The sequence below is a fragment of the Dermacentor variabilis genome, chromosome 6, assembly GCF_050947875.1.
Source record: "Dermacentor variabilis isolate Ectoservices chromosome 6, ASM5094787v1, whole genome shotgun sequence".
Lineage (NCBI taxonomy): Eukaryota > Metazoa > Arthropoda > Arachnida > Ixodida > Ixodidae > Dermacentor > Dermacentor variabilis.
The window spans coordinates 193,286,332-193,300,554 of record NC_134573.1 but is presented as its reverse complement, the minus strand read 5'-3'; the positions used below and the strand labels follow the sequence as shown (position 1 = coordinate 193,300,554).

At 45.6% G+C, this 14,223-nt stretch overlaps 1 protein-coding gene and 1 pseudogene across 4 annotated transcripts in view; both read right to left on the bottom strand.

Moving 5' to 3' along the window:
• Positions 1–237: 237 nt before the first annotated feature.
• Positions 238–14,223, bottom strand: part of jar (Myosin heavy chain 95F jaguar) — a 195,068-nt gene continuing 181,082 nt past the window's right edge. For all 4 annotated transcript variants that reach the window (XM_075697233.1, XM_075697232.1, XM_075697235.1 and 1 more), the window contains one exon: positions 238–1,393. In XM_075697233.1, the coding sequence (XP_075553348.1) occupies positions 1,242–1,393 (152 nt within the window). In that variant the 3' untranslated portion in view covers positions 238–1,241. The remainder of the gene's footprint in view (positions 1,394–14,223) is intronic.
• LOC142586018 (uncharacterized) lies at positions 6,656–8,882 on the bottom strand (annotated as a pseudogene).

Below are 14,223 nucleotides of genomic sequence, written 5' to 3'. Positions count from 1 at the left end.
GGCACAAGCACGTGATCAAGTCTAATTCTTTGCTTGTTGTGAAGATGCTGGTACATGCGCACAAGAGGAAACTTTTTCAATTCAAGAAATTTGCAACACAAATTACTTCACTTAATTGCAGTGAAGTATACACATAATGCTAAAATTGAGGGAAAGAAAACAAGAGAGGTTACACCAAAGTTCAGCTGTGCTGCCTTGCCAAGCTAGCTCTGAAAGAAAGTCCACCCAAACAGAACATGCCATCTCACAGTTCTTTATTTTGGCCATGCTCGAAGCGCATTCATGTTGACTGAGGAAGCACATACTTTGTACATCTCTTCCACTCGGTGATGGCAGGTCTTATGGGACAAGATATTCATCAGTACACAAGGTATACAGGCAACAGCAATGGCAGACAGTATTGAAGCATTAAGTAATCACTCAGGACAATAAATGTGGGGAAACAAAGGGGACCACCACCACAACTGAGTATAACAAGAGCATGTGCACAAAAGTGCATACATTTCCCTACAAAAGACGACCTACAAAAATAAATTGCACTGGGAAATGAGAGGGCACAGCGCAGAGATTCAGAATCTCGCAAACTTGTTGCAACTAACTGCCAAGCTTAAACTTGAGCATACGAATTAACAACTTTTTAAAGCACTGAGGTTAACGGAGCACATTCATGGTGTTAGGTGTAAAGTAAGCTACTGGCAAAACCAAGAAAAGGCAGTGTTAAAAGCCTCCGCAGCTCTAGAAAGGTAAGGCTACCCTGTAAATTGTGTCTAGTCAACAATTATTGTTTATCTAGTGAATAAAAACAACCCACACAAGAAAAGAAAGGTTATGCACTCATATAGGCTCAGAAGAAGAAAAGAAAGAACACTTATCATAGAGGTATGAAAATACACGTTTACAGGTAGTAAAGCACTGCTTTTCTTTTTCCAATAATAAAAACAAAACTGCCCACAATGTTGGAAGGCTGTACTAAACATTATGGCTCAACACTCTCCATGGTGTGGTTATTCTTTCTGTAGTCCTGCAAAAATCTCCTACTAGCTGCTCCCAAACTAGCCAAGAAATGCTGTTCTACCAGGGAAAGTCAGCACAGAGGGCATGAGATCACACACACACACAAAAAAAAAAAACCTTCAGGAATATAAATAACATCTTTGATCTACTGCTACATACAAATACATGTTCTCTCAAACTACAGCCCCCCACCAACAAAGCTGCCACCAAGCTTGTCCTTGTGGCCTCTACTTCTGCCGTGTGGACAGTGGAATGTACACTGGCCCGCCATACTTTGCCCACTCAGCATCAAACTCGTGCTCCAGAATCTCGGCCCCTCGCTTACGAGCCAGGCCAGTCTCTTCAAGCTTGAGCTCGCACATTTGCATGTCGTCACGCCCTGGATAGAGAGAATTGGGGTGAGGGCTCCACCTGTGGAGGACTGAATTCGGTGGCTACTTGCGGTGCCTTCTCGCCATTCACGAGTGCACACCTGTCATATTTGCCAGTCACTGTGCAAAAAAGTAGGCAGAAGCATGGGTTGCAATGAAAAGAAAAACAGACAAAGAAGCATGGGTCGAAGCTGTTCCCTTAACCATGTTGTGGTCATGTCGGGCTCGTGGATAATTGTTTCAGGCAATTGTGCCAGAACTTCCGTACCTACAATAGACAGATTTAGAAGAGCACTTTGTGCCTTACAAACATTAAATGCATACACTCCGTGCAATGCTACTGCATGCATCCTTTGAGGGCCTCTAGTTTATTGAATGGGAACACAAATGCAAAGAAAATGTTAGCTGATGCGATGCACTCCGATTACTCTGGTCAAACCAGTCTAAGACAAAACAATCCACTGGCACCCATCTTGTCGTTCAAAATGGCAGGATGGGTGCCAATATCTAAATGCCTTGTCAGGCCTACAAACGTCAGATTCACAGAACAATCTAAAATATCTTGCACTGATAGCGAGCTTTGCACAGTGCTAAAAACACTTGTCAGGGACGCTTTCAATGCTGAGTCATGCGAAATTTCGCAGAGGTGAAACTATCTCTGAAAGGGATCACCCAAGAATACTGCCCATGGAAATTCAGCTCCACCTTAGAAGATGATAATAACTGAATAATAAGTTTCCCAATTGTGATTTCTTGAATAAAGGTACTATTTTTCCTGTCCATCTCGCATTACATTTGCAGTTTCATCTTTATTTTACGTGACTGGAAAGTCGACCCTTGTGTTATATTCGAGTGTGTGTGGTACCAATTTAAAAGAACTGACAACCAAGTTTCATGGTACTTATCTTATTTAATGCGATGGAAAGCTTACCGGTCTGAGTGTCTAACCATGAAGTGCTAATGCAGAAAACGCCATGGAACAATTTTTATCAGAGTTTTTCGATCTGCAGTGAGGATGTAGTCATTCACTGGAAGCATGCTGAAAACGGCAATAGGGGAGCGTGATAGCAATTATATGCCGGCATTAGTTGTAGGCAGATGACAAGTGCAGTTGTAGCTGAGAGAAAGTATTATTTTGTTTATCAAGTCAATCTTACTGTGATTCTTGTTTTCGGAAGTGTTAAAGTATTTCTGCGATAATAGCTACGCGTTTTCGTGGTTTGCTGTCCAACTGCTTTGGTATTTAACCAGTCAAAACAAAAGCAATCGAATTGAAAACGAAACGGTGCTTGTACAAGTGATATACAGTTCATTGCGTTGTTTGTAGCCATGTGTGTGCTTTTGCTTTCTGCAGCACAGAATAAAGCACAAGTGTCTAATAATATACCAACTGCAATTTTAAGCAATAATTCTGCTGTACTTAGTAACAGTAGACTTACGTACAGTAATCACATAGAATACATCTGAAGTATCAAGATTTCACCGCCAGGTCTCACCACTTACAGGTTTTTGAGGCTTTCTTTGCCGATTTAAAATTATAATTTCTACTTAAAGCGTGAACAGCACACTGAATTCTATGACTATAAATCTTGGTAATTTCATTTCCATTGACGTCTCCCAACACATTCTGGCCAGTTGTCAGTCCCTTTAAGGACTTAATCAAATACGGCAGGGAAAAAAAAAAGTAACTGGAAAAAACTGCGACCAAAAGTCACTCAAAAATTTAGGAGACAACTGTAGTTGACATCTGCATAATGCGGAGTGTTGCGCAAATCGTTGCAGCATCGTTGCAAAAAAAGATACCGTTGAAACCCTTCTCGACGACAATAACACAGACATGGCCACTTTCACTGAGTCTTGGTTAACCCCTGACATAGATAGCACTGAGCTACTGCATGCAGATTCCCCCTACACTGTTTTCAGAAGTGATAGGAAGGAACGAAGGGGTGGTGGTGTTCTTGTCTTCACGAAAAACAGCATTCCTTGTTACCAGCTCCCGAACAATTGTACTCATGAAATTATTTGTGTGCACATATCCATGCCTACATGCACATGCATGCTCATATCTTGTTCCTTTATCGACGAACTTAACACTGTCATTTTAGATGCAACCTCTCAATTCCCATGAGCTAACTATATTATTTGTGGTGATTTTACCTTTCCTGACATCAAATGGGACAATCTAACAGCATCATCCCGCCAGTCAAAAGATTTCCTTGAACCTTACACAAACAGTAAACTTTCCTACACGTGGCTCAAACACCCTTGACCTGGTCCTCACTTCTCAACCCGAATACATTCAGTCGTTAGCATGTGTCAATGGGCTGAGCGATCACAGTATTGTCCTTTCCAATTTGAATATCTATGTTCCAATCAAACAGCATTTAATAAATTTAACATGGGACTACAATAAAGCTGACTTTTCCAAAATTAACAATGAACTAAATACTTTTTTGAATACCTCAAAGAAACTGCCTTCGAAAGGCCTGTTGACGGAAAGTGGCTGCTGTATAAGCAAAAGCTACTCAGTTTAATTTTACGTACTCTTTGTTTGCATTCGTGGTGTCATGGGAAAGCCTTGGTACACAAACCAACTACAAAAACTAGCACAAAAGAAAAAGCGCCTTTTCAGAGTGGCAAAAAAATGTGGTTCTGCCCTGGAATGGAAGAAATATTTCACCTGCTTGCACGAGTACAACAGCTTTCTAAAGCTTTCTAAGAAAAAATGTTATCGCCAGGATCTTCTCAATATCATTCGTGTACCCCCCAAAAAAATTTTGGAAAATACTTGCACCAAGTAGAAATCAGTCGCATAACATTACCACAACTAATCCTGATGGGTCTCATGTTCCAGTTAAAAAGCGTTCTGACGTCTTAAATTCATACTTCTCTTCCGTCTTCACTTGTGAATCGTCCACCAACATTCCTGTTTTACGAAGATTTTGTGGCACTGAAATGCCTCCTATTGATGTAACTGCTGAAGGTATCGTGAGCCTAATCAATAAACTTCAAATGTCTAGCTCCCCCGGACCTGACAACATACCGGTGAAGATACTAAAAGCCACTAACGTCATTACTAGCCAGATATTACAAATCATTTTTACCCAGTCTATAAGTGAGGGTACTATGCCTAAAGACTGGAAACTAAGCAAAGTAACCCCCGTCTTTAAATCTGGTAAGCGCTCCGACCCGTCCAATTATCGCCCGATCTCACTTACATGTATTGCCTGTAAACTTTTAGAACATATCATATATTCCCATATAGCATCCCAGCTCGACAGAAATTCTTTTTTCTTTAGCAAACAACATGGCTTTCGTCCGGGCTTATCATGCGAAACACAACTTTTTGAATTCACCACAGATCTCCACCTAAACATAGATTCTTCATTCCAAAATGACGTAATTTCTTAAGATTTTTCAAAGGCTTTCGATCGCATCCCTCATCGACTAGTGTCCAAACTTTCATGCCTTCACCTCGACCCACTAGTCCTATCATGGATCTGCTTCCTGACAGATCGCTTCCAGTTCACCTGTGTTGGTGGTCGCTGTTCAGATACGACCAAAGTAATATCGGGTGTACCGCAGGGATCCGTCCTCGGCCCACTCCTTTTTCTAATATACGTTAATGATCTCCCAACAGACATATCATCTACAATACGTCTATTCGCCGATGACTGTGTTATTTACCGTCGTGTCACTACTAACGCTGATTAATCAATTCTGCAAAATGACCTAAATTCTATTGACAAGTGGTGCTCACGCTGGATGATGAAACTAAATGTCTCCAAGTGCAAGTTAATGCATGTATCATGTAAATGCTCTATATGCAAATTTCCATACTCTTTAGGCTCTGTGAATTTATCTGAGGTCGACAGTTATCGCTACCTTGGCATTATCATCGCTAATAAACTAAATTGGCCGAACCACGTTCTACAATTAACAGCCGATGCCTCAAGATCCCTTAACTATATTAAAAGATCCCTACCCTTGTCTCCTCCGTCGACTCGTAAACTAGCATATGAAATTTTCATCCATACCAAATTAGAATGTGCATCTACAATTTGGAATCCGCATCAAAAGTACTTGATTGACACTTTAGAAGCTACTCAAAATCGTGCCTCCCGTTTTATCTTGTCGAATTATGACAACACTATCAGCGTTACTAATTTGAAGTTATCTATTGGTCTACCCCTTTTAGCATCAAGGCGTATAATTTTGCAACTCTGCCTATTCCATAAATTGTACTATAATGTTTTTGACTTTTGTTCCTCGCTTTTATTTCCACCCGTGCGCTCATCACATCGTCTATTCAATTCTTTAAGGGGGGAGGCTACCCTTGAGCTTCAACTTTTTTATTTCTTGAGATATCTCGATGAAATTTTCAGGGTAAGCTTGTAGTACAAACACTTGAAGAACTACAAGGTTTCATGGAGCTCTGCTCACTGGTTCTCAAGTTACAGGAGTATATCAAGGTGGTTTACATGGGTTCCTTGGGACATGCCTGGAGAATTTGCAAAATGTGCTGACACTGTGAAATTCAGCATAGTCATTCCTGGATAGGTACCCCAGGGCAAGACAAGGCCCTTTTTCGAAATTTCCTTGCTAAAAAATTTTAGCACAGCCCTGAATTTAGTGTTACTAATTAGGCCTGCATCAACTAAATTTTAATTGTTTATTACAAATTCCAGAGACAATATCTTAAAAAAAAAAACGGGCTTGTCTTGCCCTCAGAAATTTATTCAGGTATGGCATAAAAGAAACCCCATGAAATTCTGATAAGTGGTTACCAAGATACGGCTTTCCCTAGCAGCCACACCAGGCAAAAAATCGATTCTTAGAAAACTGCCTTAAAAGATTGAGAGAACACCAACATTTTTTTTTCTTTAGATATCATGATGAAATTTTCCGGGTAGTCTCACAGCATGAACATCTGAAGAATTACCAAGTTTCATTGAGTTGTCCCCACTGGTTCTCATGTTACAGGAGTATATCAAGGTAGCCTACATGGCTTCTTCGGGACAGGCCAGGAGAATTTGCAAGATGTGCTGGCACTGTGAAATTAATTATGATAATTCCTGGATGGGCACCTCAGGCAACAAGGTCCTTCTTCTACATTTCTTTGGTAAAAAATTTTAGCACAGCACTGAATTTAATTACTAATTAGACATGCACTAATTAACCAAATTTTATTTATCAACAATTCCAAACACAATATCTTCAGTAAATAGGCTTTTCTTGCCCTCAAAAATTTATTTATGTACAGGATCCGATGAGTGGTTTCTGAGATATGCTGGGATGAGCAGCCATACAAGAAAAAAAATAATTCCAAGAAAATGGCCCTCGAAATTTGGCGACATTTCAGGGTCTAAAACGATCCTGCTGAATAGTTGGAGCTGTCTCTGTCCCCTTTCTTATTTTGCCGCCTCTGAGTTTTCGCTTCATTCAGTTTCTCAGCCTTGGCCATGCGCAGGGCATCTCTCTCAGCTGCTCGCTGGATGGCTAGGTAGCCAGGTGTGAGCCCCACCGACACAGAGACTTCTTTTGTGGTCCAGCAGCATCCAGCATTATACCTTAGCACTGCTTCATGCAGTGCTGTCTCCACAGCAATTAAATATGCTTGTTGCTCCTTGGGCATCAGAGACCACAGGACTGAGGGAAAAGACTCAGATGCGTTTTGGGTCTTCGCTCCCAGGCAGCGTCGGAGCAGAGAATCCTGCGAGAGGCGCTCGTATATACGCAGCATAGCCTCAGCAACGTAGCCTGGAAGATTGTACGTATGTTTCGGCTGGGCTGCTCCTTTTGCCGCAGCAGCCTTATGCCAGCACCATGAGTTGGCACCCTTAGGACAAAGTTCATGATGAGGCGCTGCTTCAGTTGAAGTGACGTGGTGGTATGATGCCATCACTGCACGCTGCATGGCAGCCACATCATTAGAATTGTTCCTGAGGGCCCAGCCAAAGTAGCCTGTTAATTTGTCAATGAGAGCCTTTGTAAGCCTGCCCTTACCTCCTAATGGCTTCTCACTTTTCTGCACAAGATTGCGCAGAGCAGTCCCCATCCATTTTTGGACGTGGTTCAGGCAGTCTTCTTTTACGACGGGAACAAGGCTATAAACATTCTCTTTTACAAGGGCAGAGAAAGTGGCACTGTCACCGTCAGACACAAGTGTTACATAACGGAGGTTGTGTTTGCTGACAGAACGTGCAAAGAGAATCAGGGCTGCCTCCACCTCCATCCTCCCGGATTTTGCTTCAGTGTTTTTTTGGCATACATGACTCTCATGCCAGCTTAAGTAGTCCAAGTCCCCAGGTTTCGGCCCTATCTGACAACCAAGGCACTGGTTTGATAGGACTACAGCATCCAAGATGAGGCCCGTGTGGTATTCAATGATCGCCCCAACTCCAATGTGGGACGTGTGACCATGGTTGTGCCAGGTCCAATCATACATGACAGTAATGTCCCTGGAAAAGCCTGGGTCCATCTGCTTGTAGGCTTCTTTTACCACATTTGCAGATTCGGCGTAGAAATTTTTCACGCACTTAGCCTCCGGGTCCCTGAAGGTATTCTTCAAGTGCTTTTGAAATGTCCGATGGTAAAGACCTCTGTGCAACAAGTTCATTGCTGCCCAGAAGTCATTGAGTGCTGTCTGGCCCTTCCCTATTTGTTTCATCACCATAATTGCTTGAATATTGACTTCAAAAGCCTGTCCTTCGTTCTGACGCGCAGAATTCCACGCACTAGCAACAATCCCACAATGTGGGTACATCAACTCAAGTTTTGTTGCCAGTCCAAGTTTGGTGCCTTCTTGAATTTTCAGCCCACTTGCAAGGCAATGCTGGCACAAGGTACTGGAGAGCAGGTCGCCCAGCACGTCCATTTGCACAAGGCAAAATTTCCTGCCTTCAGTTTTAGTGCTGGCGGGTCTGGGATCGGGCGTCATGGCTTGAAACTTTCTGTGTGTGGCTGGCATGGCGCCAAGTTGATCCTGAACGGCAGCACGTTGTGCCTCCGCTGCCTCTTATCTCCTCGGGTGTCAAGAAATGTGTTTCCACGCGAACGGTGGACGACGCGTTCTTGCCCTTAGGAGGAGATGTGGGATTGGAGCTGAAGGCCGCCTTCGCTGATGTTGATGGGCTCGGGTCACCAGGCGCACTTGAAACCGCACATTCTTGCGCCGATGAAACAGAAGGTAATATGTTGCTGGATGCAGCGACGCATTCGTCTTGTACCGTTGTAGCAGGTCCTAGGACGCTGGAAGCGTCGGTGCAGTCGTCGGCAGTGCACTTCGCCATGCGGATGGACCTCACAGAATGCTTCCATGCACCGGATGCGTGTCGCGTCTTGAATTTCGTCGTAGGCATCGTGACCGACCACGCAGGCATCGGCTGCACGAAACTGTTCAAGGGGCACGGCGCCAGACTGTAAAGACGGCGATAGAAAAAATGGCGAAAGGCGAACACGCCGCATAAAGGAGAGAAAGAAGTCACAGCAGACAACGCTCAGGGGGCAGCCGGCGAAGACCATTGCATCAGTGCATGCAGCAGCCAATAGCAGCCGCCCATTCCCCCGCGTTCTCGAGGAGCGCGCGCTTGGTCCAATTGTAGCCTCGGATTTCAGATGCGGGTAACTCGAAAGCTGCCGCGAGGTCCCCAATCAAAAGCTAGCCACGCCTCGAGCACGCTGCCGCCGCCGCCACCGCCAGCAGCAAAGAGAAACATAAGAATTCACAAACAAAACAAGACCAAAATGGCGGTGCTCGGTTTAGCGGGAGAGGAATGGCGGGCGCGCGTAGTTGGGGCACTTTCCGCGCTTGCTCCAGCTCACGGCTTGTTATATACTTAATTTTCCAATATCTTTACGACGAATTAGACATTGATAATTACAGAAAAGGTAGTTTATAACACATGCAACCGGAGTATCTACTTTTCCAAAAATCTACTTTTTCACAATTTTTCGGTTTTCAAAGGTTGCGTCCCCCCTTAATCCTTCCTTCCTGTTGCAACAGAATAATGGAACTCGCTCCCGGAATCCGTTGTTGTAGAGCGAAACCCTTCGAAATTTCGAGAGTTACTAACCACCCATATTTGCAACTAATTATGCAAAAACCTGTTTTTTTAGTGTCTTTTCAGTTGTTGCTTTGTACATGACCATTCCTTCGATGTTTGTATTATTGTTTTTGTGGCTTTATTGAATTTACGTTTGTGCTCCTAGAATTTAAGATGGCGATGGGAAACTAAAATGAAATCGAGCTGGTGGGCAACATTGAAATATTGTCACAGCCTAGTAGGAGACGGGGAAGCCGGTGTCGAGGACGTGTAAAAGCACTTTATCCGAGCAGTCAACGCGACGTCGTTGTCGTCTCTGTTTTTCTACTCACGCGCTTCTTCAGCGTCGTTTTCATCGCCTGGCACATACCCACGGCGACCATATAGGATGTGGCATTTGCCCCTCCTTTGAATAAAAGGCATCGTCCCGATGCACTAACCTCTGAAGGCTGTGCATGGACAGTGGAAAGTTGAGGTCATGAGGCTTCATACGAAGCACGTGCGCAACCTCGGGCAGATGCCGCCAGCGTTTGGAGCAGTTATAGCTGTCGGGGACAACTTCATAATTCACATTGCTGATGTGGCGCAGAACTGTATACGGGCCGAAGTATCTTCGCAGGAGCTTCTCAGACAGCCCCCGCCGACGAATCGGAGTCCAGACCCACACCTGGTCACCAATGTTGTATGTGACAGGTCTGTGCCGAAGATTGTAGTGTTGGGCATCGTATCCCTGTTGTTCTTGGATTCGGAAATGCGCAAGCTGCCTGGCTTCCTCTGCGCGTTGCGTGAACTCCTCGGCACCGGTCTCGTCGTCACCACACTCATGTGGCAGCATTGTGTCCAACATGGTTGTCACTTCCCAGCCGTAAACGAGGTTGAAAGGCGTCATGCGTGTTGTCTCTTGACGAGCCGTGTTATACGCAAATATAACATATGGTAAAATCTCGTCCCAGTTCTTGTGGTCGACGTCGATGTACATAGTTATCATGTCTGCCAGAGTCTTATTCAAGCGTTCTGTCAGCCCATTGGTTTGGGGATGATAAGCCGTGGCCTTTCTGTGAGTGGTACCACTTACCGTATTTACACGATTGTAAGTCGAGCCCTTTTTTTAAATTTGAAAGTCTGAAATTGGGGGGTCAACTTACAATCGAAACCAAAACATGGCCCCACCAAAAAAAGCGATACCAACTGGAGCTACAATGTAGTTACAATTTTATGTTTGCTCTATGGCCCTACCCATATCTTTTCGCTATCCCGCGTGTTTGTTCGCTTTTCGGAAGGGTTTTTCAACATTTTTGAGAGTCTTACAGTGCATGCAACACTCATGGGGGAGTGTCGATAGTTGATGGAAGCGCCGCTGTTCTCATTTACGGCGGCACCCTCAGAACGGCGGTGCTTGCGGGGAGTATCGGTAGTTCATGGAAGAGCAGACACCGCTCGCGAGTTTCTCTTTCTCTGTTTAAAGGCATTGGTATTGGTTTGACGTGTTCCACTTGACTGCCGGCTACGTGCTACTTCTATGCTTCTCCAGTCATGAGTGCTCCAGGCCCACTAATCGTTCGGCACTCGTTCACAGCAGCGTTCAAGAGGGCTGCCATCCTTTACGCCGAAGAAACAAGTGACTGCGCAGCGGGCCGCAATTTCGATGTTTCTAAACGGGTGGTGCGAGAGTGGCGACTGCAGCGAAGCGAAATTTTCACCCTGTGGCGGCAAGTGAGAAATTTCCCACGTGCCGAAGTCTGGACGCTTTCCGGAGCTGTAGGCTAAGCTTGCGGCGTACGTCGCTGAAATGCGTGATCGGTCCCTGCCAGTGAAGTGCGACGTGGTCATGAAATAAGCCCGGACCTCCGCCTTAATTTTAAGGTGCTGCTCCGCCGTGAGTACGAGTGGCTGGCGGCAGAAGACTGCCAACTTACGCCAACCGGACCTGTCAAAAGAGCCTCCCTGATGGCTGCGTGTGGTTGGGTGCATTTGGCGTGGGCTGCTGTTCTGCAAGATGTCCTGGTGCGGTCGTTTGCCAAATTTGAAATTTCGCTGGACCACGACGCGCTGTGGGACCGCAGCAACGATGACGATGGCAGCACTAGTGAAGACGAGTAGTCCAGTGACCATGTCAGCTATTAATAAATTTTCGCTATCGAATGCGCCCTCGAATATGCTCTCTTATCTTTTTTTTTTTTTCCGGTCAAGCGATATGTGGGGGTTCGACTTACATTCGAGTCGACTTACAATCGTGTAAATACGGTCGTCGCAAAACAGTGTCCAGAAGCGCAGCCGTGAATGCAGATCCTGTCTGTTATGATCACTGCGGGAGCGCCATGCTTTAGGACGACGGCTTCGATGAAAAATCGCGCTGCTTCGGCTGCTGTTCCACGTTGGATAGCACCTGTTTCGGCGTATCGAGTAAGATAATTTGTGACGACGATTATCCAGTTATTTCCGGCTGTAGACAGTGGAAACGGGCCTAAAAGGTCTATGCCAATTTGTTCGAACGGCGCTTGCGGCATTTGAACAGGATGCAGCAGTCCAGCTGGCTTGCCGGGTAGGGCTCTGTGGCGCTGCCAATCCAGGCATGTCTGTATGTAACGTTTCACGATCGACGCAAGTGTCGGCCAATAGTACTTTAGCCTAATTCTCGCCAATGTGCGGGTGTAGCCCAAGTGACCAGTGGTCGGCTCGTTATGACAGGCATGTCGCGAGGAGATGCGGAAATGACGAGTAGGTAGCTGCTGCCACTAGGTGAAAAGTGCTTTTTATAGAGAACGTCCTGGTGCCAGCAAAACGAACGCAGCTCTCTCGCGAATAACCTCGGCACACTGCTTGTCTTTCGCTCTAAGTAATCGAAAAGAGGAACCAGTTCTGCGTCCTCGCGTTGGTGGCATGAAATGACGACAGTATCTAGCACGCCTAGAAAAGCCGCGTCATCATCATTGTGCACTGCAGTCTCAACAGGAGACCGAGAAAGGCAGTCGGCTTCGGTGTGTCGTTTCCCTGATTTGTAGACAACCGTGAAGTCGAACACTTGGAGCCGAAGACTCCAGTGCGCAAGCTGACCAGCTGGATCTTTTAAATTAGTCAGCCAGCAAAGTGCATGATGATCACTGACAACGGTGAAACACCGACCATACAAATATGGCAGAAATTTCAGGATGGCCCACACCAGTGCGACACATTCTTTTTCTGTAGTGGAGTAGTTTGCTACTGTCCTCGATAGCGTCCTGCTGGCGTAAGCAATCACTCTTTCGGTGCCGTCCTGCCCCTGTACAAGCACTGTGCTGAGGCCGAGGTTACTAGCGTCGGTATGAAGAATCGTAGGAGCGTCGTCATCAAAGTGTGCGAGCACGGGAGGCGTCTGCAGCCATTGCCGTAGGTCGTGAAATGCCCGTTGCTGGTCTTCCCCCCACACGAAGGGGACATCTTCTCTGGTTAGATGCGTTAATGGCCATGCGATGCGCGAAAATTCCACAATAAAACATCGGTAGTAGGCGCAAAGGCCCAGAAAACATCGCACGGCCTTTTTATCTGATGGCGTTGGAAAATTAGCAACGGCAGAGATTTTATCAGGGTCAGGTCGGACACTTTCACGACTGACAACGTGACCGAGAAATTGAAGTTCTTCAAAACCAAAATGGCACTTTTCAGGTTTTAAAGTTAGACCAACTGAGCGTATTGCTTCAAAGACCGTCTTTAGTCTCCGTAAGTGTTCCTCAAACGTGACGGAGAAAACAATCACGTCGTCGAGGTACACCAGACAGGTTTGCCATTTGAGGCCTGAGAGTATGGTGTCCATTAATCGTTGAACTGTTGCTGGCGCAGAACACAAACCGAAGGGGAGCACTTGAAATGCGTAAAGTCCGTTGGGCGTCACAAAAGTGGTCTTCTCACGGTCCCTCTCATCAACTTCTATTTGCCAGTAGCCGCTTTTCAAGTCCATCGACGAAAAGTAATGTGCGTTTCATAGCCTGTCCAGTGAATTGCCAATACGCGGCAGCGGATAAACGTCTTTCTTTGTGATCTTAGGATTCTGTAGCGTCACCTGCGATGAAGTTGCAGTAGCCATGGCGGAAGTAGGTAGACGCTATCCTGTAGGGTCCTGCAAAGGGTTGAACTCGGGCATCAGGCCTAGCAGGTGGCAACTGTACCGGTGAACAGGAGTTTCGCCGAACGCAGGTGATTCCGCGTTCGATGTATGGCTCCGCGAAGGGGTGCCGAGCATGAGGCAATCCTACCCCGCACCTCCACCAGTGTCACAGCCTAGTAGGAGATGGGAAAGCCGGTGTCGAGGACTTGTAAAAGCACTTTATCCGAGCAGTCAACGCGACGTCGTCGTCTCTGTTTTTCTACTCACGCGCTTCTTCAGCGTCGTTTTCATCGCCTGGCACATACCCGCGGCGACCATATAGGATGTGGCAATATGATGCTGCCAGAATGAAACATGACAATGATTAGCGCCGCCTACAGCAAGGAATGGCGGCATGTTTGGGTTGTCTCCTATTACGCTGGAAGAATCTAGATGATACGAATCTGTTGGAATGACGCAAAAATTCATATCAACTGAAATTTGTGTGACCCAAAATAGCAAAATCAGGAAATTAAGGTGCGATGCAGCAATGAAATGGCCAACATCATGAAAATTTCACATCTTGTAATCCATTTTCTTCTTCACAATTCTAAGGCCTTACTTCATCTCATGGTGAAATGTGGCTTGAAAACGGGGAAGCATCTCATGGTGAAATGTGGCTTGAAAATGGGGAAGAAAATCGGGCTTTGGAAGGCGTTATCGCATTGCTGAT